Genomic DNA, 27,355 nt, shown 5'->3' with positions numbered 1-27,355 from the left:
CACCCTATCCCAGTCTATTAATAAAGTAGTGCAAAACATTTTCTACAGCATTTCAGCCAAGCTTAATCCGCTACCCAGTCAGGGAAGTAAAACATTCTCACCAAAGTATTTTTCTCTCTCCAGAGGTATACTCCCTTGATTTATCAGGGAGCTAGGTACAAAAACTACCATAAGTCTTGGGAATGAAATTTTTAAGTATAGATTCTATGGTAAGTAGTGAAACATTTTTTTAAAGGCAAACTCCCCCCTCCCCATAAGCAGTTTTTTGTTGTTTTTGTTTTTTTTTATTTTTTTTTTGTTTTTTACAAAATAGGTTTCATGCATTCATATTATCAAGAATGATTAGTTTTTCTGTAAATGAATATAATGAAACACTGGCATATCACTTAGCACACTAGCATTCTTTACATTAAAATTCACACTAACAAAAATCATACTATGCATTAAAGCATTTCAGTAATCTATGAGAAAGCAGATACTTTTGTGTGTGATAACACTTGAGTATTAAATATTTTTAGAGGCACAGAAACACCAAAAGCAACACGGATTTATGTTGCTAGTATTTTCGACAACTGAACTGGGTTGCTAACTTGCTAACTCAGTACAAATTAAAGTAGTGGTAGGTATAAAAAAATTCAGATAGGCAATCATTTATAAACCTGGCAGTATTTATGTGTAATCCTGTAGAGATTTTAAGGTTTTAGATGGAATGATAGAAGCTTTGGAAGTTTTCTTTGTAGAGTGTGGAAGATTATCTTGACGGAGTGAATGTACCTTCCACTCATTAGCTTAAAATAAGCCGAGTCATATCTCAGTAATTTGCACAGGAATGAAAGTCAGGATCTGAAGTCAGAATCTAAGTTAAATTGAAATGCATCTGTTCCATAATTCAGATTTTGGGATTCCCCCCTTCTCTTTTGAAATGTATAAAACATAGAAAACTGTAATGGATTACTTTTCAGATAAAAAATAGTCACATTAAAAAAAAAAACTTTAAAAATCAAATTGACATTTACGTTTTATGTAGATTTAATCAGGGTACAGCTGAGCATTTAATGTAATATTCTGGTGCTTCCACTTGTAATTAGAGAAGTGTATATCTCCCAACGTTACCATTCTTCTATTTGTTGTTCCAGTGTGTTATGTTATTATCCACAGCCAACAAGGCTTTCACACAGCAACAGCTAAACCTTTAGTAAATTGAGTCTGTACAATGGAAGTATATTTTCAAAGACATATGCCTTTGTACACTATTTACAAATTCTCTCGATCATGATAAAAAGGCAAAATAAATAAAAAGCAGGAAGAAAGGAAATGCTGCTGAGGCTGAAGGCTTTTTCTTCTTTTATCTTCCCAAACAGATGCTGGTCTCCTCAGTGCTGGGAGCTGGCTAGCCAAGATTGTTTTTCTTCCTTTTACATGGGCTATGAGAAGTATCTGGTTTCAGTTCTTGGTATTGCACCTGTTTAAACAGAGTTCAGAGAAAGACTGGTCAGGTGGTCACTTTCTGGCAAAGGAAGGAAAAGCAAAGGAATGAGAGACTACTTAGAGACAGGGGTGGGAAGAGTGTTCACCCTGGAAGGTCTATGAGATCTGCAGCTGGGATGCAGAAAACAATAGAATGATAGAGCAAGAATCATAAGGGAAATCCTGCCAGAAATTACATGAGAGCACTGTTGTGAACTTTGGTAACAGGCTGCCTCTTCACTGTGTTACTGACACACTACATTAAAAGCAAAACCATCTTTATCTTAATTTTGAAAGGCTGGATAATGGTTCTTTGCAATTTACTGTTTGTTTAATTTAGGCTTAATCTCCCTCCAGCCTACTCTCAATGTCAGATACCAAATCGAAAACTCAACTGAAACAAAGGAAGAAAGGTATTGCTGCAACATAGTGTCAAGATTTTGATAAAAACATTTCTCATTTATTCTGAAAATAATTGATGATTAAGGGGCATGAGTTAACCTCGAAGAATTTTAAAGGATTGAGATGTGCCCCAGTCTTGAAAAGGCAGGTACTCTCCACCCCTTCCCCCCACTGGTCTCCAAAATATGCATTTTTAAAACTCAATTCCTGTAAATTATACAAAGAAGTGTTTTTCAAATGTTCACTGGCACATCTTGCCTTCAGCATCTATATTCCTGTTTCCTCCCTTCAGGTAATGGTGACTTCCCTTCACAAACCAGATGAACCTTCCTTGGAGGAAAATTGCCCCTATGAGCCCTGGTAGGTTCTTGATGCAACCCTCTCTTGTTCTCCATTCCCCATGCTTTATAAAAGTTCTTCTTGGGTAACACCCCAAGTGGGCTAAATTCCTGAAAGGCAAAATCTGCTATAGGCCTTTTTAACTTTAAGTGGTTCTTCTAAAACCTTTAAAATTAAAAGGATGAAAAGTGAAAACCCAATGCCATCATACGGTAAAGAGCAGTAATAGTGAAACCTACATACCACTTGCACATCTGAAGGGACTCTGGAAAGGAAGTCAAGTAGTTCATTGTTATCAATTGCATATGGACTCCGAAGCTTTTTTGTAAATTTATTGATGCCTGAAAAAGTCATAGATAAAACATTATTGAAATCTCCAAAGTTAGGAATTAGAAAAATCACGTATATTTCCATATGTTGCAGTGATTTGAAGATCTAGACTAAGCTGCTCTTCAGTCTCCACTGAATGAACCAGTACACCCTGTTTTCTCCCTCCCACCCTCCCTCTCCCCCATTCCTGTTTCTTTCTTTCTCTCCTTTCCTTTGTCCCCTTCCTCCCTCCATCCCAACTCAATGGCAGCTCTGGTTTTCTCTTTTTTTTTTTTTTTTTTTAAAGATTTTATTTATTTATTTGAGAGAGAGAGAATGAGAGAGACAGCAAATGAGAGGGGGGGGGGTCAGAGGGAGAAGCAGACTCCCTGCCGAGCAGGGAGCCCGATGCGGGACTCGATCCAGGGACTCCAGGATCATGACCTGAGCCGAAGGCAGTCGCTTAACCAACTGAGCCACCCAGGCGCCCTGGTTTTCTCTTTTTACTTTAGTGGCTTCCTCCCAGCAGGAAAGGCTTTTTATTTGGGAAACAAAAGGCACCTGGCAAGGATGTACAATGCTGTATCTTGCTTTGCCACTCAGTGTCATATTACATAGAAGCCTTGCTTTAGTATTTCATCTATAGTGAAACTTTTCAAGGCAAAAAGTCTGATTTACTGGTTTTCCCTTTTTCAAAAGATAAACCTTACTGTTTTTTGGAGTGGGGAGGTGTTAATGTTATGCAAACTAAATGTTTAGAAGACAGCTGTCCTTGTTTTTTTTTTTTTTTCTTTTAAATGACCTGAAATGTGAAAGTTTTACCACCAGCTTTTTAAAAAAAATAAACAGCTTTAAAGATGGTGATGCAAGAGGATCCTGAACTCTCCTCCCATATATGGGGTGCTGAGCTAAGGCCCACTATGAAGCAGGTAGGAGAGGCTGGGACATAAACTCCTCATAAACCTTACCCTCAGTGTGGCAACCCATGGTCAGGAGGGAACTCAAAAGCTGTAGCTTCTCCTTAAGGAGTGAAGGGTTTGAGCCCCACCCACATCAGGCACCCCCAGCTTTTAACATGTGCACCTATGAGACGACTCTCCAAAATATCTACCTTTGAAAACCAATGGAGCTCACGTCCACGGGACCCACAAGGCTACAGTGATCTGAGAAATGGTTCTTAAAGGACTTGCATGCTTGGAGTCACCCCAGGGCCCAACATGGAAGCAGTTCGGGTACCTGGACTTTGGGAGAGCCTCATTTGCTTGTCTTGGAGCATCAGCCCGAGGGGTGGGCATCTGGTTAGACAAACATTCGAGGGACTGCTGGGGTGCTCTCGAGCCAGAGACTGGGGGTGCCATCTTTGCACTTTCCTTCTGCCTTGCTCCAGCTGGTGGATGCTTATCTCCACACTCTCCCTTTGCCACACTCCACAAAGGGTATCTCCCCGAGGGAAGCTTTTACATGTGTATGGTGCCCCAGTTTTATGTCTGGCTTTACATCTAAGAGGTGGCTCGATAGGGCAATGTAGGAAGATCTTGAACTCACCCCTTCCCATGATCACACCAAATCTACAGCTACATATGGAACACTTAGCTCCCTCTGAGAAAGACCTGAAAACTAGCTGAGTGACTTCTTCACATCAGGGAACAAGAAAAAGGCCAAGGGAAGTGGGTAGGAGAGGCTGAGACAAAATCTCATAAATCCTACCCCAGCAAGGCAACCCACAATTACAACGTAACTCACAAACATGGAGCTTCTCTCTGAAGAGCAGCGGGTTATACCCTGTATCAGGTACCCCAGCTTTTAAGTCCTACAACTGAGAGATGAGCCCCCAACACATCTGGCTTTGAAAATCATGACATAAAGAGCTGTTGTGAACTGAGAAATGGCTAAATGGGCTCGTGTACATACTCACTTGCCCCAGGGTGCAGCATAGAAGCAGCCATTAGAAAAGCATCCAGACTTTAGCAAATGAATCTCTTTCATATAACCTTAAAGCTTCAGCTGGAGGGGCTGGGGCCTGCTGGGATACTCTGCACTCTCTGTCTGCCTTGTAAAGCCGGTGGGTGCCATTTTTACCCTCCAACTGGCAAGCACCAGCTTCATGCTCTCCCTCTGCCATGCTTCAGAGCACCAACATTTCCCAGAGTGGAGCTTTTACACACATCTGGTGCCTTGGTTTTTGTGGCTGCCGGCAAGGGGACACCCCTTGATTGCTGGGCTCAGTAGTCCAGGGTTGCTTCCATTCCTGAGTTGCATGGGACTCTAACACTCAGACCGTTCTTGGCAGACTACCATCCCCAGGACGCTGTACAGACAGTAGACTGTAAGACACCCCCAGTCTTTCTGAGAAACAAGCCTATTTGCTTATAGAAGAGCTGGTCAACCCTCTGGTCTGGCACACTTACAAGAGTTTATAGAGTTCTCAGGGAACAGTCCACTAGATGCAGTCTTTGCACTCTCTGCCACACTACAGCTTATAAATATCTCCCAGTAAGGAGCTTCTACCCTTGTTTGACACCCCTGACTTTTGTAGCTGCTGCTGAGGAACACCTGTGTATCACCTGGCTCTGGTGGCCAATGTGATTATGCTTACAGGTCCCACAGGACTGTAACCAAAAAAAAAAAAAAAAAAAAAGTTTTTAAACATCAACGACCCTGAGGACATAGCTAGAGGTAACAGACTCAGATGCTCAGTCTTTGTCACAGACCCCTAAGCTTATCATCCTAGTTACTGCCTAAGGGGCAGGCTTCTAATTAAACACACATGTAAGGGCTGACTGTAAACTTCTCCAGAAACCTTGGAGAGTAGGCTCTGTGCCATGCTCCAGAGCAGCAGTCTCTCTCAGAGGGGAGGTTTTACATATATCTCATGCCCTGGTTTTTACAGCTGCCACTGAGGGAATACTCCCTTGATCTCCTAGCTCTGGTGGACATGAGGCTTGTATTTCTGGGTCCCACAGGACTGTAACAGTTATAGAGTTTTTGGCAGGCTACCACCCCCAGGGCCCTGCACAGACATCAGGCTAAAACACATCCACAGTCTATCTGTGAAAGAGACCTATTGCATTGTCCTGGAGCTTCAGGCCTGCATGGCAGGCTTCAAGTTTGGCATACATCTAGAGACTTAGGAAAGTGCTCTGAGGAAATGTATGCTGCCGGATGCCATCTTTGTGCTGTCGCTGCAGCACGCTGGCATCTCCTTGAAAGGAACTTATATGCTCATGTGGAGCCCCCAAAATATAACTACAATAATTAGTTAAGGAATACACAAGATTAAAAGATGTTAAATGTAACATCAAAAGCAGAACATGTGGGTGAAGAGTTAAAATGTAGAGCTTTAGAATGCATCCAACCTTACATTGTTACCAACTTAAACCGGACTGTTATAAGTTCTAATATGTAAGCCTCATGGTAACTGCAAGGCAAAAACCTATACTAGATACACAAAAGATAATAAAGCAATCAGAGCATACCAGCAAGGAAAGTCATCAAATCACAAAGGGAGAGAGCAAAAGAAAGGAACACAGAGGAACTACAAAACAGAAAACATTAACAAAATGCCAATAGGTACATACCAATCAATAATTAGTTAACTGTAAATAAGATAAATTCTCCAGTAAAAAAGTATCAAATGGTTGAATGGATAAAAAAAACAAGACCCATCTATATATATGCTGCCTAGAAGAGACGCATTTCAGATGCAAAGACACACACAGACTGAAAGTGAAGGAATGGAAAAACATACTCCATACAAATGAAAACCAAAAGAAAGCTGGAGTAGCTATGCTTACATTGGACAAAAACATACTTTAAAACAAAAACTGTAATAAGAAACTAAGAAGGGTGTTACATAATGATAAAGGGGCCAACCTAGCAAGAGGATATAGCGTTTTAAAATATTTATACAGCCAACATAGGAGCACCTGAACTTATAAAGCAAATATTAACAGACATATAGGGAGAAATAGCAGTATAATACTAGAGTAGTTTAATACCTCACATCACCACCTAGATCATCCAGGCAGAAAACCAATAAGGAAACATCAGCCTTAAATGACATGTTAGACCATATGGACCTAACAGACATCGACAGAACATTCCATCCAAAAGCAGGAGAATATACATTCTTCCCAAGTGCACATGGAACATTCTCCAGGACACCTCATATGTTAAGCCACAAAACAGGTCTTAATAAAGAAGACTGAAATCATAGCATGCATCTTTTTCAACCACAATGGAAGGAATCTAGAAATCAATTACAAGAAGAAAACTGGAAAATTCACTAGTATGGGGAGATTAAATAGCATGCTACTAAACCAGTGCATCAATGAAGAAATAAAAGAATACCTTGAGAAAAATGAAAACAGAAATACAACATACCAAAATGTATGGGGTACAACCAAAGCAGTTCTCTGAGGTAAGTTTATAACAATAAATGCCTACCTCAATAAAAAAAAGTTATAGAAGAAAGGGAATAATAAAGTTTCGAGCTGATTCTTTGAAAAGATGAGTAAAATGGCAAACCTTTAGCTAGACTTGCCAAGAAAAAAAGATCCAAATAAGATCAGAACTGAAAGAGAATATGTTAAACCTGAAACCACAGAAGTATAAAGGATCCTGAGACTAGTATGAACAATTACACACCAACAAATGGAAACCTAAGAAATGGGTAAGTTACTAGGTACATACAGTCTTCTAAGACTGAATCATGAAGAAATAGAAAATTTCTATTCAGACTGATTACTAGGAAGGCAGCTGAATCAGTAATCAAAAACCTCCCAACAAACAGGACCAGAGAGCTTCACTGGTGAATTCTACCAAACACTCAAAGAATAGCAATTTTTCTTACTCTTCCAAAAACTAGAAGAGGAGGGAACACTTCCAAACTCATTTTATGAGCATTTCTCTGTTTCCAAAACTAGACAAGGACACCACACACAAAAAAAGGAAATATAGGCCAATATCTCTGATGAACAGAGATGAAAAATCCTCAACAAAACATTAGTAAACTGCGTTGAACAATTAAAAATCTCATTCACCACAATTTGGATTTATTCCAGGGATGCAAGGATGGTACAACATCTGCAAATCAGTGTGATAAACCATGTTAAGAAAATGAAGGATAAAAATCAGATGATCATCTCAATAGATGCAGAAAAGCATTTGACAAAATTCAACATCCATTGATGATAAAAACTCTCCACAAAGTAGATGTAGAGGGAACATAACTCAACGTAATAAAGGCCATATATGACAACCCATAGCTAACATCATACTCAATGGTGAAAAGCTAAAAGCTTTTAACATAAGTTCAGGAACAAGACAAGAATGTTCACTCTCACCATTTTTATTCAACAGAGTACTGGAAGTCCTAGCCAGAGCAATCAGGCAAGAAAAAGAAATAAAAACACCCAAATTGGAAAGAAAAAATGCAATATGTGCAAATGACATCATGTTATATATAGAAAACTCTAAAGATTCCACCAAAAAAAATAAAAAGGAACTAATAAGTGAATTCAATGAAGCTGCAGGATTTTGGGGAAGAGGTAATGGAGAGGCTAGGAGAGGATATGACCTATGGTTGACCTGGTTGCTGAACTCTGGCAGCTTCTCACCCTTTGGTTTTTGAAATGTACATTCTGCCCACCGTACCCACAGTGGGAACTGCTCCAAGGATGTAGCCTTGAAAGAGTAAGATGTTATTAAGACCATCTGAACAGTATATGGGACTGAGCCCAGTTAATTCCTCCATGTAAACTTTTAAGATTCTGGTGGGCAGGGGTGGAGATTTACTTGCCTATAGCCACCCAAGACAAGCCTTGTAAGTGAGTTCCCCTGTATATTAAATCTACCACCTACCAGTCTGAAATGGTCTCCCTCTTTCTTCCGTCTATGCACTTTGTGTATGGGGGCCAGTTTGCAAACCAAGGATACAAAATCAATAACAAATTGTTTGGTTTCTATACACTAATAATGAATGATCAGAAAGAAATTAAGAACAATCCCATTCACAATCACATCAAAAAGAATAAAATACCTACAAATAAATTTAATAAAGGAAGTGAAAGACCTGTACACTGAAAACTGTAAGACATTAATGAAAGAAATTGAAGACAACACACATAAATGGAAAAATAGTCCATATTCATGGATAGGAAGAATAGTGTTAAAATGTTCATACTACCCAAAAGTCATCTATAGATTCAATAAAATCCTTATCAAAATTTCAATGGCATTTTTCACAGAAGTAGAACAAACAAACCTAAAATTTGTATGGAACCACAAAAGACCCCAAATAGGCAAAGCAATCTTAAGAAAGAACTACAAAGCTGGAGGCATCACACTCCCTGATATCACAGTATGATATTGGCATAAAAACAGACACGTGGATCAATGGAACAGAATAGAAAGTGTGGAAGTAAACCCACACGTATATAATCAATAAGTTTATGACAAAGTAAGAATATACAATGGAGGAAGGACAGTCTCATAAATGGTAGACTAGATAGCCACATGTAAAAGAATGAAAGTGGACTACTATCTTATATACAAAAATTAATTCAAAATGGATTAGAGATTTGAATATAAGACCAGAAGCCATAAAACTCCAAGAGGAAAATAAAGGCAGTAAGCTCCTTGACATCGGTCTTGGCAATGTTTCAGATTTGACCCCAAAAAGCAAAACAATTAAAGTAAAAATAAACAAGACTACATCATACTAAAAAGCTTCTGCACAGCAAAGGAAACCATCAATAAAATGAAAAAGCAACCTACTGAATGGGAGAAGATATTTGCAAATCTTATCTCTGCTATGGGACTAATATCCAAAATATTTAAAGAACTAATACAACTCAATAGCAAAAACAAAAAATAGGCAGAGGATCTGAACAGACATTTCTCCAAAAAAGACCTACAGATGACCAACTATGTGAAAAGATGTGAAAAGATGCTCACCATCACTAATTATCAGGGAACTGCAAATCAAAAACACCTTGAGATATCACCTCACACCTGTTAGAATGGCTATTATCAAAAAGACAAGGAATAACAAGTGTTGGCAGGCATGTGGAGAAGTGGAAACCCTCATTCACTGGTGGTGGAAATGTAAGCTGGTGCACTATGAAAAACAGAATGGGTAGTCCTGACAAAAAGAAAAATGGGACTGCCCTATGTTCCTGCAATTCCACTTATGGATATTTATCCAAAGAAAACAAAAACATGAACTCAAAATATAAATAACACCCACCTGGCACATGCTCATTGCAGCACTGTTTATAATAGCCAAGACACGGAAACAACCTCAGCGTCCACTGACACATGAGTGGATAAAGGAAATAGGATGTATATATACACAGTAGACTATTAACCACAAAAATCAAGGAAATCTTGCCATTTGCAACAACACAGGTGGGCCTTGAGAGCATTATGCTAAGTGAAATGAGTCTAAGACAAACACCCTCTAAGACCTTACTTGTGTGTGGCATTAAAAAAAAAAAAAGAAAATAAGCCAAGCTCATAGATCCAGATTGGTAGTTACCAGAGGCTGGAGGTGGGAGGATGGGTGAAATGGGTGAAGGGCTACACATTTTCAGTTACAAAATAAGTGATGGGGATATAATGTACAGCATGATGACTATAGTTAATAATACTGCATTGCATATCTGAAAGTTGCTAAAAGAGTAGATCTTAAAAGTTCTTACCATGGCAGGGGAGGGGGGGGAATGTTTCTGTTTCTACATCTCTGGCATTGAGATTTTCAGGAAGCAATTTTCCTTTCAAATTACACAAAATTTAAATTTAATGCTTGCAAAAGATGCTGTGATTGACTTACTTGGATCACTTTTGGAATAGAACAGCCAAGAACCATTACAGATGAGCCATATCTACCCATACGAAATTTTTCAACAGTTAATCCTCTATACTACCTGAAGAGCGAACGTGGTTGAGGAGTAAACTTAGGTGAAGTTGGAGCTATTATAGAAACAAAAACTTCAATGAGATAGAAATGTCAAAACAATGTATAAAACTACAAGTACCTATTCTATATATTCTGTGATATAAGGTAGAATTTCAATGGGATAAGTCTACTCTTTGAAATTTATATTGCACTTAATAAATGACCAAGCATATTCACATACACAAAATAAATTAACAGCTTTATATGAAATCAACAAACTCGTAAAAACTGGGCCATAACTTAGAGCATCTTGGCTCTTCTTCAGGAAGTTCGGCAGAATAAACTTATTTTGCATTCTTGATTTTGGTCCGTCTCCCCATGTGAGACCCATGTCTTAAATTTCCAGTTAATATTTCAGCAATCACCTAGCACTACAGAAATACTGTTCTCCTTTTATTTCATATGATGAAACAAGAGGCCCAAACACATTCTCTAAGAATTACGTTTAAGACAGAGCCAGTGAGGCCACCCCAGGTTACTGAGCCAGATGTCCGCCATGGGCTCCAGTTTCTGAGAGCGCGGGGAAACAAAACCAGAGGTTCACCACCTATCACAACCGAGATGGCAGATCTGACCCTAGGAAGGTTAGAGATAATAAACTGCCACACCGCATGCCCTACCCTAATTCCTTCAAGAAAACAGCATCTGTTTTATATATCAAAGGAAGGAAGGAAAGATGAGGGCTTGAACAGAGGGAAGAAAGGCCTCTCTCCCTGTGTAGTGCAAGTACTCTCTTATTTGAAACTGGTTTAAATTATAACAAGGGAAAAAATCATCATCATTCCCCCCATCCTCTCCTCCCTACCCAAGCTGTAAAGGTAAGCAGAGTGACAATAAAGGGTAAGAGGGCTTAACTCAGGATATGACAAGACAGACCAAAAAGAATAGGGAGATAGGAATCTTAAAACTGGAGGGTGTGGGGACCTCAGACCCCTCTGTCACTTATTCCAGCATTTCTTTAAAAAGAAAATAAAACATTCCTTTTGATCTTTTTGCTTTTAGTGTAAACATGTGTTTTCTGGAATCCATACCCATTTTGATTCTTTGCATTTTGTATACGTTTAGCAATCTTAGGTGTGTGCAGGCTGGGGGGGCAAGTAGAGAATCCTACTTCTCCCCAGTCTTGTTTATATATATCATTAATGTAGTTTTATATGTGAGTCCATTGTAGAGACTGACCGTTTTTTTCAGAGCACGAATTCTCTCAGCTAAGGAATAGAAACCCTAAAACAATGAAGAATGCTGAAACTATCATCTAAGTGGAGCCTAGGGCCGTAGGAACTCTTGGCATGCAGCATAACGGCATCAAAAACAAGGACTGGAAAATATCACCCTTAAAGTGGGTTTTTGCAGAAGCACTTTTGTTTAGTACACATAAAGCCGGTTTCTTATTCGTAAGCAGCCTGTCAGGGCCAAGGAGCCCTTTCCTGCATCCCAAAGGTGACCTCTTAAATAGGCGGCCATATATAGCCCCGTGTTTACAGACGTTTCCACAAGATAAAGTACCACAGCACAAAAGCATATTGTCCTAAATGCACCATATGGATCGAAATGCCTCTGTTTACGTATAAGTGGTGAAAATAAATCAGAATGATATCTGGACAAAGCTACACTTTGATATATGAAGAATCTGCACAACTACATGTTTACAGGATGATGGAGCCTATGGTGCCAGATAAGAAAAATGCATTTTGTAGGTAGACCTAAATCTTTATACTGTTGTGATTTTTAACTGACCTGTCTCTTTTCATCATGGAGTAGCTTTCATGATCATAAATACAAGGAACTTCTGACAGTATAACTCATCCCTTAGAAATAGTTTGTTCCTAGTATCTAAGACAGTTAAAAAAAAAAAAAAAAAAAAAAAAAAAGGCTTTACTTACCCCAGACAAGGACAATGTATCTCAGTGGAATGAAGTACAGGATGACTGTGAACACACAGAGGGCTACAATGGCCAGCCAGCTTAAGAATGGGACAGTCCAGTTGAAAGTACTGAATGAGAAATTAACACATCAGCAATCTGAGCACTTCATACTTTTTTCAAACAAAAGTTCAAATAAATGTGATTCTGACTCAGCCTCTGGACTAGGGATCTGGTAAGACTGCATTTCTCTCTGGAACAGAAGGCGATTGTAGTGAGCCTATCAGAGGACACAGGTTGGTCACAATGTGCTGAGTTTCATGAAAGCAGGGCCCACGCAAACAAGTCTTGCCATCAACCCTTACAGATGGTCCCAAGTGCCTTCAGGGTCTGAAGTTGCACTAGTTGGGGGACTCCTTATGTGGTTAAAAAAAAAAAAAATTTTTTTTAATGTGTTTTTCTACCTCTAAAACTAGTAGCCAATCTTGTTTTCTCCCAATTTTCATAGAGGAGAATGCCCCTGGGCCTACCATTCTTTCTTCTGTCAACTCACACTGGATTCCAGACACTGGAAATAAAATGTCAGCAACTGTCTGTAGACTTAACTCTTACACTGTTGTATAAATCCTCCCTAGTTTAGAATTCCTTTGAGGGATACTCCCTTTTCACTTCAGTTATGTTTCCAATGGATCTAGGAGTCAGGAAGGGGGAACAGAGTAGTCAGCCTTGTAAAAATTCACCTGCCATCATTGCCCTTCCCAGAAATACAGAGATAATTAAGAAACAAAGTCAGTATTGACTACTGTTCTCCCTGTGTTATTTCTGGCAAAGGAGAACACATGGTAAATGTGCTGGAAAGACTGTGAAAATGGAGTGTAAGCTGGAGAAGTGGGTTATAGCAGGACCTGGCCGATGGGACTGCAGTGTCCCTACACTGCTGTTGATGGATAGTGTCGGGGATCGGGGAAGGCTGCAAGACTGCGCATTGGCAGTGAGGTAACATCAGAACAAAGAACAAAAACAGGATCAATGAACAGAAGTGGGGGAAGTTGCAAAAAAGACAGGACTAAGAAGATGGGAAGGAATGTAGTGGGGCAAAAAGAAAAAAAAAAAAGAGAAGGTAAAAAAAAGGATGTAGAAAATCAGGGAAATGGAACATGGAAAGATTGTAATAATTTAGGAGTTTTTGTGTGGAAATTCTGTAGTGACTCTCATTGCAAAATAGTAAGCAACCGAACTGTTGCATGGAGTCTTCAGTGTTGGGTATGTAACTATGTCACCGTTTACAGGCATCCAGTTGCCTCAACAACCAGCCTCTACGGAGGACCTAACACATACTGTTGAGTGACACTTGAGTGCAGTTTAATGAAAAGAGCAAAGAAAGTATCCAATCTGCATTCAAAGCCCAGATTCTGCCATAGGACTTTGGAGGAATCAACCTTTCTATACCTCAACTTCCCCATTTAAAAATGAGGACAACTTGTATCGAGGTGGACTGGTAGTGATGATAACATGTGAATCAAAGTGACATTTTTAGAGCTAGTCCACTCTCGGAGCCTACCACGGTGACAAGGGCCCCCAAAACAGCTCCAAAAAATATGAAATTATACGTGACTTGGAGAAATGTGGATTTTTTAATTTTCTCTCATTTCCTGGTTATGTATGTTATGTGCACCTGGGGTGGGGTTTGTCCAGGGCCGTTTCTGATCCAGTAAAGGAGGATTAAAAGATTTTCTTCCTATCTTTCCCTTCAGCATAACACCTAGGAGTGAATCCTTAGCTCTGTGGGCATATAGCTTGCCTTTTGTGTCTGCTTAAGGTCCAGTGTTTTCTAAAACTATTTTTCCTAGTAAAAGAGCCAAAATTAGATCAGTCTCATTGTCTTGTTTTCAGTAACTCTTGGGAACTAGCTTTTCTCTTTGTCTTTTTCCTCCCATGGCCAGAGTGAGCGCCCTGTTTAACTGTCACCTGGGGAAGGATCATGCCTTTCTCCCTTCACTGACACTTGTGAAGAGAACAGAAGGCTGAGGGTCTGTCTGCTTGCTTTCCTGGGGCTTCGCTCAGAGCCATCCATCAACACTCTTCAGTGTGCAAGGGCACTGGCTCTTCAGTCAGAAAACCCTTTTTTTGGGCAGCCTCCCTGAAGGGCTCCCTGTGTTCTTTCTCCTCTTGGAAGGATAAATGGCAAGGAATCCTTATCAGTGTAGCTAATGTCAGAAAAAAAAAGACTGCCCTTTTCTATTTCCACAGTGCATCAGGAAAACTAAATCTAGACTATGATCTTCCCCCAAAAAAGATGCAATTCAAGAAAGTTCTGGAATGATTACTTAGTAACAAGATGTAATTATAGAGGCTTTTCACTTTGTACTTAATGACTGCTTCTGAATCTGCTTTCTGGATAGATGCATTTTATCTCATGCAACCCCAGGGGACTTTCTGTATTTTAATATTCAAAAAAATTGTGCAGAAAAGATGGCTCCTGTAAGAATCACTGGAACCTATGCATATTTCTGTACTTCATCCTATACCTATGCCTCTGTCTCTTAACTGTGGAAAGTTCTACAAAACTCAGTTTTTCCCAAGGCTGGTCCACAGCCAGGATCTGGCCATATTCTTCAACTGGCTATGATGTTTTCTGGCCAAGCACCTGAGGTCCCCTACCACCCAGAGTTACAAAGAAGCTTCTTCCTCTCAGGCATAAATTTGCCCCACCTCAGAGCTGACCCAGCGTCTTAATGGTGTAAATGAGATACTTCTATCAGGTATCAACACACAGTGTACCTCAGAGAAAGGACACACTCAAAAGGGAAATGCCCTGTTCAGGACTAAACACTTGGCTCTAGTGGAACAAAGGAACATTCTTAGAAATGGAAATAACGTGGAAAGGAAGAAGAAAAAAGATGTAGGAATCAGTCTTCAGAAGTCTGAGACTGAAGGCTGCTATACATTTGGAGTGAGAGGGAGGCTGTTCTATCTAATATGATATAAAAAAAATGGAAACTCAGCATGTATGCATATGTGGAAATGTATTAAAAAATTATACAAAGTAAAATGCATTATTCCCTGAAACATGAAAAGCAGTAGGTAAATGTCTCACACCTTTAGTTTAAATAATTTACTGCTTTCAAATGTGTATGCCCAAGGATTCAAATCTGTGGAACACTTTTGGTGAATAATAAGATAAATAATAAAACAATGAATTGATACATGAAACTAGGAAGGTGTAGGCTTATCCGGATATACAGCACCCCTTCTTGAATAGACGACTTAGCAATCATTATGTAGCAAATTTTCACATACTTTAGTAGTATGGGACTTCAGTGTATTTTTAACTGATCATCAATACTTGTGAATCCACCTTATTGAATTACAGTTGTTTTTAAAAGTTCATTAGTAAATAAAATTATTTCAAGTAAAATACAAATAATGTAAGACTATAATAATATTCTTATATTAAGAATATTCTAGAGGGGAGGGGGATGGGTTAGCCCGGTGATGGGTATTAAAGAGGGCACGTACTGCATGGAGCACTGGGTGTTATATGCAAACAATGAATCATGGAACACTACTTCAAAAACCAATGATGTAATGTATGGTGATTAACATAACATAATAAAAAAAAGAATATTCTTAAGAATATTCTTGTATTCTTAATTTATATTAGCTTTCAATGAAGCTATATTTTAAATTAGGAAAGGGATTCCTTTTTTTAAATTATTAAAAGTGCATTAGTTTAGTTCATCTGTAACTATGACCTCAACTATTTAAATACATAAATTTGAAAATATTTTTGCAGGTTGCTACATAAAATATGATTTTTAAAAAAATTTTAGAGTTCCTCAATGACAGTATAAGTCAACCAATAATAAAATGAAGATGTGTCTTGATTACCTGAAATTCTCATCTAGCTTGGTTTATTTTTTTCCTATCACGATTTCGTATTCCATTTAAGAACAAAGTCTTTCACTTGAAAATGTGCTAAAATTTAGGACGGTGTTATTTCTTCAAAGCTACAAGTAGGACTTCTTTCCAACCAATATGTTCTAAATTTCAGGAAGGAAATTGACAGAACTTTCACAAAACCAAAGACTGGCAGAAACAAAGTAAATAATGAAGAAACTGAGCAATAGATCACCCAGAAGGAGTCTCCCCTGCCAAAAAGAATGTGGCATTTCACCCTCTGAAAAACAAATGGACACACTGTCCCACAGAAGGCCAGGGCTCACATGTCAGTATCACTCACTCACTTCTTTATCCTTTCGCCAAAGGAAGCCACTTCATCTAGGATGTTCTGGACACTGATACAAACCTCCTGGATGGCATAGATTTTATTTATAAATCCCTTTTTTTCACTGTCCTAAAATACAATTAAGAAAAAAGAGAGATTCTGTGTGAGTAAAGGTATTCTTCAGTGCTTGAATTCTTTGAATTGTCCCTCTCACATTTTTAAACTTAAACTTCATCTTTGTACATACATAAATGGATGCTTGGAACCCATGAAAATTTCCGGATATAAAGGGAGATGGAGGAGGAAGGACACCCAGCATCGTGGACCTATGCCAATAGAAAGGTGGTGGCAAAGCACCAGACTCAGATTCTGTTGATCTTGCCCTGATGAACAGAGACATTTTAGCCAGAGTTGGGGAGTGGGGAAGCATGCAAAGGTGTAGGAGAGAGGGCAGGTCTCAGAATGTCCAAATCTGGAAGACCTGTGAGCAATGAAAACTGGGGGGGGAAGAAAGGTCAACTGAAATCCGTTAAATAGACACTTCCTAAGTAGTAGCTTAGGAAGATCAGATACAAGGTGAGCCTGGCCCACCTCTGAAGTGTAACAGTCACGTACTTGATACAACAGCAGATGCTATTTCAGGGTTCTAACTAAACATTTTTCTCCCTTGGTACTTAGTTCTTCATTTTAAAACTTGTCCTGGATTTAAGCAAAGCTGGTGTGCTCCAGGGAATGGGTGGGTGGGATTGAGTATAAAGCACCCAGAGAATGGTGCGAGCCTGAGGGAAATGTGCACATTTTGTAATTTTAGACCCAGAGGAAGAAATAGTGGTGGCCTTTCACGATTGAAATTTCTGCTTAGTAGCCTGGCATCACAGGCCCTTGCCTAGGCTGTTTGGTGGAGACCATCCAACCCTGATTCCATGACTCCATTCCTCCATGCCAGCTTGAAGATCTATGGAAATGTAGATCCAATTTCATTACTTTAACTTCTTTTGAACACTTCCACACTGTGCCAGAACACTTGAGACCTCATGTGGCAGTCAGTGCTTGCTGAAAGCAGCCAGAAAGCTGGAATAATAATGTCGTCATGTTGCACATTTACATACTGCCTTTCACTTCAGAAAAGTCGAAAGCACTTTGCACTGTGAACGTGGCTCGGCGTGGCATCCTGCCACCTTCGAAACTGAGGGCAAGTGAGTGACCGGTGTATGTGCAGCGTCCAAGAACAACAGGGTACAGTGGGACTGAAGACACAGAGGCCAGTTTTAAACAGGATCTTTAGGTAGAAGTTACTTAGAGCCTTCATTTTAAATATAATTCCCATGGGAGACAATTGTCTACAATATTCATCTTGCTTGTACCAAGTTGGACTGTCACACGATGAGGTACTTGAGACGCATAAGGTTCAAAGGATATGGAACAATTACATACTCTCAGGGTCCCTGCTGTCTCCAAAAGTCACCCTTCACTTGTCATTACAGACATGAATGCATCAATTTCTTGTCTTTTTTCCCTCCCCAGCAATAAAACAAAAAGTGTATTAATTTCACCTATGCAGTTGTACACTCTAGGAAAAAAAAAAGGATATCCAGTGGCTCCTTCTGCTGTTTCCTAATTACAAAGCTGGTTTGTTCTGATCATCTCCATGGCCTTCAGTGTTTTCTCTCTCGAGCATCGGCTAAATTCATTTATGTCTTAGGAAGTAAAGTGCTCTTAACAAATATTTTTCTGCATACAGAATAAATCAAGCTGGAATCGAAGAAGGCTGGTTACACAATCAAAATTCATTGAGAATAATGTCTTACCAGTTTGAAATGATCATGTGAAAAAAATATTTTTCACAAGAGCAATAAAATCTATAATCGCTTAGGCATAACCTTAATAAGAAATGTACAGGGGGCCTGGGTGGCTCAGATGGTTAAGCGTCTGCCTTCAGCTCAGGTCATGATCCCAGGGTCCTGGGATCGAGCCCCGCATCGGGCTCCCTGCTCAGTGGGGAACCTGCTTCTCCCTCTGCCTCTGCCTCTCTCTCTCTCTCTCTCTCTCTCTGACTCTCGTGAATAAATAAATAAAACATTTAAAAAAAAAAAAAAGAAATGTACAGAATCTACATTAAGAAAATAGAGATACGGTGTTTTTGCACTGGAACACTGATTATTAAAAGAATCTATTCTTTTCTTCTGTTGAACATATAGGTTTAATGCATTTTCAAGGAAATCCTAATGTGCTTGGAGTGCAGTGAAATGGGGAGAATTTGATAAATTTGTTTGGAAAAATAAATTGAGTGCTATAGCCAAGAAATTTTTGCAAAACAGAAATAATGAGAAAGCATTTATTGTACCAGATATTTAAGTAATTAAAATATGAAAGATGAACACTAAAAGAGAGATTGTTTTATGATAAAGCACCATCATAAATCCACCATGCAGATGAACGTAGTGTGTTACTGGGTACTTGTGTTAACTATTTGCAGAAAATTATGTTAAATCCTACCTAAATAGACTCTCAAGTCTACTTGAGGTAGCCCAATTCTACCTCAGATCTACCTTAAATAGATAGTCCCAAATACATTTTAGGTTAATTAAAAAGCAAAAAGCTAAAGATGAATTATAAAAACAGAAGAAAATATAGGTAAGTTATTTAGTGACCTTGGAATAGGAAATAACTTTTTAAACATGCAAAAAGTGAAGGAAGTCACAAAGGAAAAAAAATTGATAGCAGGAGTTACATAAAATAAAAAACTTATGGGGCGCCTGGGTGGCTCAGTTGTTAAGCGTCTGCCTTCGGCTCAGGTCATGATCCCAGGGTCCTGGGATCGAGCCCCGCATCGGGCTCTCTGCTCGGCGGGAGGCCTGCTTCTCCCTCTCCCACTCCCCCTGCTTGTGTTCCCTCTTTCGCTGTGTTTCTCTCTGTCAAATAAATAAAAAATCTTTAAAAAATAAAAAAAATAAAAAAATAAAAACTTATGATGTCCAAAAATTCTCATTAATTTATAAGGGTGATGGGAAAAAATTTGCAACAAATATGACAAATCAAGGGATGGGATTTCCAATATATTCAATAAACGTCTGAAAAAAACTATCACTGCAGTTTTGTTTATAATAAAAAAAATCACTGACATGTTGGGTGGAATTAATTATGGTACATACAACTGATATACTATTATGAAATTATAAAATATTATTTAAAGAGAATAATTAATGACAGCAAAAATGCTTATGATCTAATAGAAACTGGGGTTGGGGGGCGGTAAACGTGAGATGGAGTATAATCCTAACTTTTTTTTGAAATGGGTAGGCTAGAAAAAAAATGAAGAAAATGTGTCAAAATATTAAAGGTAATGAAAGTTTATTTTCGTCTTCATACCTTCCTATAATATTAATAATTCTTTGCAATTAACATATTTCACTTCTGTAACCAGATTATTTCCCTGACTTTCTCCAATATCATTATTGAAGGAACCTGAGTAGAAGAAATAAAGGAATTGGTATTCGTTGATCATATTAGGTGGTTTATCTATTTCTTGATTTTTGTATTTTTTGGATTTTTGTACCTATTTAAAATTATTTTTAGAAAGCAGCAGAATGTAAACAGACACTAAGCATTTTAACATGCTTTTCACATGGCTTATTTGGTCTTCACAACCATCCTACAATGTAGTTATTTTTCAGGACTCTACAGAAGAAGAAATGAAGGATCCAAGAAAAGTGACAGGTTAGGACTTTGACAGGCCAACTCGAGGTCTATTCTCTCCATAATATACCACCTTACCTTACCGTCCTACCCAGGAAGCTTTCCGTTCCTACCCAGAATCCCTGTGTTAAATAAGAACAAAAGACTTGAAAACATTTAGAAACTTACACTGTAGGCACCACGATCAGCAAGATAATAAAATCCAGAAACTTGACTCAACAGTAGGAAGTGAAAGATGTGTTAGAAACCACCAGATGTAATGTCAATAAGGCAGTGTATGAATATTAAATACAGGAGCTTCATTAGTAAGATGTGTCACTGAAGGCATCTACAAAAACTACTTTTAGTAGTACTTTAAAATCTATGTGCTGATGATACATGATTACTGGCTAAAGAGTTTTAAAAATTTGCTCACTCTTAATTTTCTATTTCTTTTGTACTTCCACACCACTACCCAGCCCCTCACCCCCAAACACCAAAAACCAAAATAAGATGGTCTGTAATGTTGTTTTGAAAAGCAAATGCTTTGGGATAAAATTTTTATTTAAAATCTCTTTGATCAAATCCTATATTCCTCCACTGTGGTCCCCAACCAATGAAGTAATTACTCTTTATATACAGTATATGACCCAAAACTGCAATGGGTAATGGAATTGCTCTGTGTTGCATTCCAATATTTCACACTTTTTTCACTAATGTTCAATACTTTATTAGTAGAGAATAAATTGGTACATTTCTTTTATTGTCGTTTTTGCTTTCCTTTATAAACCAGCTTGGATGAAAGAAGTATCATAGGGTAGTTAATCATCCAAAGGCTTGGTAGTGACACTGGGGTTTTTTTTTGTTTTTGTTTTTTTTCTTTTTTAATGCATTATTAAGGTTTCTTTTGAAGATGTAAAAAAAAAAAAAAGTTACACATAAAAAAGAGCTATAACTATAAATCTGAGAACATGTGAGATTTATATTGTACAACTTTTTCTAATGGCTCTATATAATTTTTTAAAATCTTATTATATTTTAAATAGTCCACAAAACATCAATAACTGCAAACTGGAAATACAGTGGTTCTTTCATATTCACCTACTTTACGATCACATATCACAACAGAAAGTTAACTAGATTTTTCTAAAGAACTATCTACCGCCTAGCTTTGAAATATTTAGGAAAATCTAAGGATCTAAAGAATCAGTAGGAGTACCTTCCATATTTAGAGAATCTTGTCCATTGACTTTCAAACCCAAATGACAAGTACCCCATTCACTGGTTCTGTTCTGAATGGGAACAAGAACCCAGAGTGATAGGTGTCAGGGGATATGTATTGTGTGGCTGGGTTCCTTGTGCATCCAGCTACATCCCGCCCCAGTCATGAATGCTATTTAGGGGCCCTGCCAAACTAGTCACTGTCAGCCCTGTCGACATGATAGAAAAATGGCTCTGCTGGACACCTGTACTGTATTGATCACAACAAATACGTAGAATATGTTGGCTCAAAATATTTGTTCTAGAATTAATATTTCAATTACTTTCTAGAGTGAGAGAATGTCTTAAGAATGCGAGGGAGCCAAAAAAAAAAAAAAAAAAAGGAAGGAAGCAGATACTGACATGACTTTTACGCCAGGAGAAGCATAAAGCAGAACTGACCCAGCAAACCAGGGCATATGATCACTTTAACTATTATTTCCTGGAGGAAGCATTCAGATTTTCCACCCCAAAGAGCTAATCTTGATTATAATTTTGCTTTTCCTTTAAAGCCTTGATATGTAACCTCTGGCAAAACATAAGCGATAAGATTGATATTTGCTATGAGACATAATTGTTGTAGTTTACTATTGACTCTAGCTCTTCTGTGAGTAAATGTAGTCTCACATAGCACAGAGTGTACAGTTGTGTTTGGAATATGTTTATGTTTCATGTGATTTATTTTTTATGCTAAAGATGGTTTTGGTGCACAAACTTGCTTGGTTCATTCAGTAAAAGGCCCTGCAAAACAAACTCCTCTCAGAGCTATACTTCTAACATATGGAAAATATATTAGATATGAGCTAGAGATTGAATAAAGGCACGCAAAGTGGTGAAATATTTTCACTGTGCCAATATTCCTTTCTTTTTCAGATCAAGTAAAACTATGTCTCAGCCCCAAATCTAGAATACTGAAATTCTCACAGCACCTTGGCAAGTCAGAGACCCTTGACTGCTGAATCGTATCCCCGTGCCTTACTCAGTTCTTATGACATCAAATCTTACCCAGGTTACTTATTGCCTTGGTTCTTCTCCTCATATTAACCTTAAGAAAAAGAACCCTCCATTGAGACTTTAAAGAATTCTGAGATAATATTTAAGGTTAAGATGACAGATGTACACCATTTAAGACAATATTTTTCTCTTAAAAAGTAAAACAGTTCTCTAAAACATTTACATTTCAGAGTTATAAAGAGGACCAAATTAAATAAGACACGTAGAGCTCTTAGTACAATGCCTGGTACAAATAAACGGTCTATAATTATTATTAGTAGTAGTAATAATAAAACTATGGACATAGCTTCTTATTAAAAGAATTCAAATTATTTTTATCTATTTTTGCTTATATTAAAAACAAAACTTTGAAATATTAGACAGAATTCTCCAAAATATGCAGCCTTTTTATGCATGTTTAGTTTTGCCCCAGACGACTTAGTGTTAACTTGTCAAATTGCATTTTTGAAAATGATGGTAGATTCTTTATAATGTTACACTGAGAAGATCCCCCCCTCCTGCCCCCGCTTCTGCTGACTCTGCACATGTTTTTCTGCCGAATGAGCATTTACCTGGTCTTAATTTTTTTGCTTGGTAGCCCTGTGCTTTTCAGTATTCATTTTCTACAGAGCAATTTTTAATCGCATTTGGTTGTGCCTTGCCGTGTTCGTTTACCGTTCTACATTTTGCATGTACCTATAAAAGTGACTGTAAAGTAACAGAAATGTGGAGAGAAATGGCCTCTGGGCTAGGCAATGTAAACAACAGGCATTTTAAAAATGGCAACTGGCGCTCCTAAGAATTATGATGAAAGCCAGGAAGGAAAGGAAAAGAAAAGGAGCAAAGAAAGAGAGAGATGGGGGGGGCGGGGGGAAGAAAAGCAAGAAAAAGAAGAAAGAAAAGGAGACTGAGGGCAAGAGAAAAGAGGAGGGACTCAGAGGTGCACCAAGGCCCTGAAGGGAGGCCGGCGCGTGGGGACCAAGAGCTCGGGGGCGAACGTGAAGAAAGGGAAATACCTTCGATCATCAACAAAAATGACAAAAACCAAAGCACAAACATAGTCTGTCGACTGTGTTAACTCCCAATTAAACAAAAATAATTATTTGTCGAAGTCTGTACGTCCATGTTTCAATTCCATTCAATGTAAATGTAAATAAGCCTTACAGAAGGCACCCAGGGATGTGCGTGTACCTGTGGTCAGGAGGGAGACTTCCCTGGAGCCGAATTGCTTGCTACTCCAACCCCTCATCATCAGGCCCTAAGGGACTTGCAAATCTCCCTCTTCCCTAACGATTTAAGAAAATTCCTTTTAACTGTCCTGCTAGTGCTTGAAAGCTCTTAAAAGATTAGGACTATATATCAATATCAAAACCTTTGACTTAATCTCCTTGCCAGCAGGCAGGAAGTGCACTTTCCAGAGAGGGGCTTTATAGATTATCCCATCAGGCTCTGGTCCCGTGGGAAGTTCTGCTTTCAGACCAAGTCCCGGGTGGTGGACGGGCCAGAAGGCCTGGCTCCAGGCTAACCTTGATGGGAGCCACATCAGAAGCTTCGAGGTTGCTGTTCCCAAGTAACCCCATGGGAAAATAAGCGACAAAGGCTACTCTGACCCAGGACAGTACAACACAAGTTTTGAGAGAAGAATTTGTAGGCCTCACAGGGTTTTCGTGTAAAGTCAAAACCAACAGATTGTGGAAAGGTTTTAAAAATGTGAAAGCACGCTCAGGATTACAGTGGCCCGTGACCTGTCCTTAGACCTGGTGAAAAACAAAAACACAAAACAAACCAAAAACTCACACACACACACACACACACACACAAAAACGGTTAAATAAAATGTGTCCTAAAATCCCTTCTGGGTCCGAGAAGATAAGGGCTGTGGAATCTCTTCTGCCCCTCGAGCCCTTTGAAAGCTAATGTGAGGACTTGCTGGTGGGGGGAATTTCAACCTGCTCTGTGTATGGGTCCCATGATGGGGGCTTCAGGGACAACAGGAGCAGAAGCACCCTGCCTGTGTCTGAATCCAAACAGCAAATGCTGGGCTAGTTTGTCTTTACCTTAACTTGTAATGAAAAAGTTGGGTGGATGTGTGTGTTTAAAAAAAAAAAATCTCTTTCAAATCGTTTATTTTCAAATGTGTATTTCAATAAGGTTGGAATTCAAATACAGAGATGAGAAGGCAAGCTGAGAATTTAGAGAAGCTGTGAGCTCTCTTTTATTCTACTCACCCCCAATCTGATTTAGAAGATTAGATTTCTAATTGGCTCCTTTGCTAAGCCTGGTTCAAATCCTGCCTCCAATGTTTCCTTCGCTATGTGCTTGTGAGCAATTTACTGACCTTCATCTGTAAAATGGGGGTGTAATGATGGAAATTACTTACATGATGGTTATAGAATTAAATGAATTTAAGCCACTTAAAGCCTTTCCCACTCATGTCTGGAACACAGGAAGTGCTCAATACATGTGAGTCACTAATATTATTACCAATTTGAAGAACCTGATAAAGAAAATACTATAAAACTTCCAAATGTTAAATTGTATTAAATCTTAATAAAGATGACAGAATTTTCTCCCTTCTTATTGATGATACATTTCAGGAATCCTGTGTTTGTACAAATCATCTAATATAACCATAGATTATCTTAAACAGATCACCCTGCAAAGTCCTTACAACAGTCCCACGAAGATGATGGGTATTACTATTCTCACTCCCTCCATGAGGAAACTGAAGCCCAGCTGCCTAACATCCCAACTCAAACTTCTATCCCATTCTGTGCTCATTCCCCTCTGGTGCCTCCAGCCATATCTGTTCTCATCGAAGATAGTAGATTTGAAAAATTAGCAGAAAGTTCACCGGTTCACAGTATTTCCCACCCACTGAAAGTTGTGCATCCTCCAAAGGCCAAAGCTGGTCATACCCATGCAGGGCACACACCTTTTTCATCATGTGATTTTTATCTGTCGGTGTTTATGCAGGTAAAACTTCTGTTAGAATCAGTGATTGGTTCTTCAACAAGCCTCATGGCTCAATCAGGGTCAGAATTTATTACTTCATCTTAAACAGCACAAGCTTTTGTTACTAATCTACCTACTAGTACAGCTCTTCATAATAACTTAAAATTTCCTTTTATTATGTATATAAAAAGGCATATACATAAAGGTGTGGAACCCACAAAGATTTTTTTCTTGAAGAGATTTCTTATGAAAATACTCCTTTACCTTTATGTTTATGGTTTTGTAAGCATTTCAAATTTATCTTCCCACTTGGATGGCAGCAGCAAGTGAATCCCCCATTTTACAGATAAATAAACTGAGGCTTGGAGAACTTAAAATCTCATTAGTAGTTAAAAAGAGTTCCTAGGACTTTAACCCATGTCTCCCGAGCTGAAATTGGGCTCCTTTCAGGTCACTGTCAAAAAGCCATCAAGTCACATATGGTATTTCTTCACAACACTGTTTTAGATCTTTAAACTTGGCTCTTCCCAAACACTAATCTTGAGTTATAATCAAATTGTGTGAGAAAAAGAATCATATTAGTATTATAAAAACAATGCTCTTTGTGATATCTCCAAAACCAAGTAAGGATTACTTTGTGAAATCCGGAGGCTATTTTTCTTTACAAATATTTTACAAGACAAACTTGTACCTTTCTAAAAAAGCACATCTGTTGTAAATTACACCCTTACAGAAAGAGAGAGAATCGCCATCCTTTCTTTCCCATCTGACCTTAAAAGAGATTTGTTGACATACTCGAAGGCCAGCATAGACAAAACAGCACAGGAAAGAGGAGGCGGTCAGCAAGACCAGGGCTCGGCTTTGCTTAAACTAATTCCACATGCCCCATGAACCATTAGCTGGTTTTTATTTCCTGCTCTAAAGATCTGTAGTGAAAATAATCTGGGGTAGGGAAAAGCTGCACTTATTATTTTTTTTTCCCCCAACAAGATGCTGTGTTAGCAAATAGAACATATGAACCACCTTCAGCAAACCAAGGTCTTTAATAATCCATTTTTCAAACACTACTGGTATTTCCTTTCCAAACAAAGATGGACTGTAACTGGAATCAATTTCATTATTTGTATGGTACAATTGCCAAGTTTCTGTAAATAATAGCCATTTAAATACTGGATAATATTTTTTATATGAATCCAACAACAGTTTTAATGCTATTTAATTTCCATGATTTGTTTGTTTGCTGTAAGTTATCAGGGTTCTGAGAGCATGATGTTTGGGGATAGGGAGAAGTCTTAAGAACGGCTCAGGGAAAAAGCAATGTCAGAGTCATGTTAAAATACTTGGTTCAACCAAACAAGGGAAACTGTAATTTGGAAAAAACGATTTGCTCGATCATTTTGGACTTTTCTCCCTCAGTTTCCCTATACACTGCATAGTATAACGTCACCCACCATTTTCAGACTTTGGCATAGTAAAGGAAACTCACTTGTCCCCATTAAGAAGATAATGGGGCTCTTCAATGAAATCCGACAAAACAGAGGCTATGGTACAAATAAAGGCCTGGTGAATCTGAAGGGAACGGGGCCATTTTTCTCTATTGATGCCATATGTAGCACATACCTGAATAACAACTTCATGCTCTATGGGATGCTGCTGATATATGGGGTGGGCCTATCCCCTAAACCCCTTCCTTACTACAGACTAAATCACTAACACAGGCTCATTCTGAGGTCAACCTGGAAGAAAACGCCAAAGGCCCACTTTCCCGAGCTGATGGCATATTTTTATTTACTCAGTGGTGTGGATCATGGTCTGCCTTTCGATTCATTTAGGGAGGAGGGGGGAGAGAGGAGGAAAGGCAAGAAAAAATTGGGAATCAGTTTGAAAAAAATATCTCAAATTCTT

The 27,355-nt window shown here is 38.6% G+C and overlaps 1 protein-coding gene across 5 annotated transcripts in view; it reads right to left on the bottom strand.

The window, feature by feature from the left end:
* Window positions 1-288: 288 nt before the first annotated feature.
* The window catches only part of MCTP1 (multiple C2 and transmembrane domain containing 1), a 505,669-nt gene continuing 478,602 nt past the window's right edge, over window positions 289-27,355 (bottom strand). For all 5 annotated transcript variants that reach the window (XM_032403991.1, XM_032403986.1, XM_032403987.1 and 2 more), the window contains 4 exons: window positions 16,587-16,696; window positions 12,361-12,470; window positions 2,452-2,549; window positions 289-1,462 (listed from right to left, as the gene is read on the bottom strand). In XM_032403991.1, the coding sequence (XP_032259882.1) occupies window positions 1,391-1,462; window positions 2,452-2,549; window positions 12,361-12,470; window positions 16,587-16,696 (390 nt within the window). In that variant the 3' untranslated portion in view covers window positions 289-1,390. The remainder of the gene's footprint in view (window positions 1,463-2,451; window positions 2,550-12,360; window positions 12,471-16,586; window positions 16,697-27,355) is intronic.

The sequence above is a fragment of the Phoca vitulina genome, unplaced genomic scaffold (assembly GCF_004348235.1).
Source record: "Phoca vitulina isolate PV1807 unplaced genomic scaffold, GSC_HSeal_1.0 scaffold6, whole genome shotgun sequence".
Lineage (NCBI taxonomy): Eukaryota > Metazoa > Chordata > Mammalia > Carnivora > Phocidae > Phoca > Phoca vitulina.
Note: the sequence above shows the minus strand (reverse complement) of the source record. Positions and strands in the feature narration are given on the sequence as shown.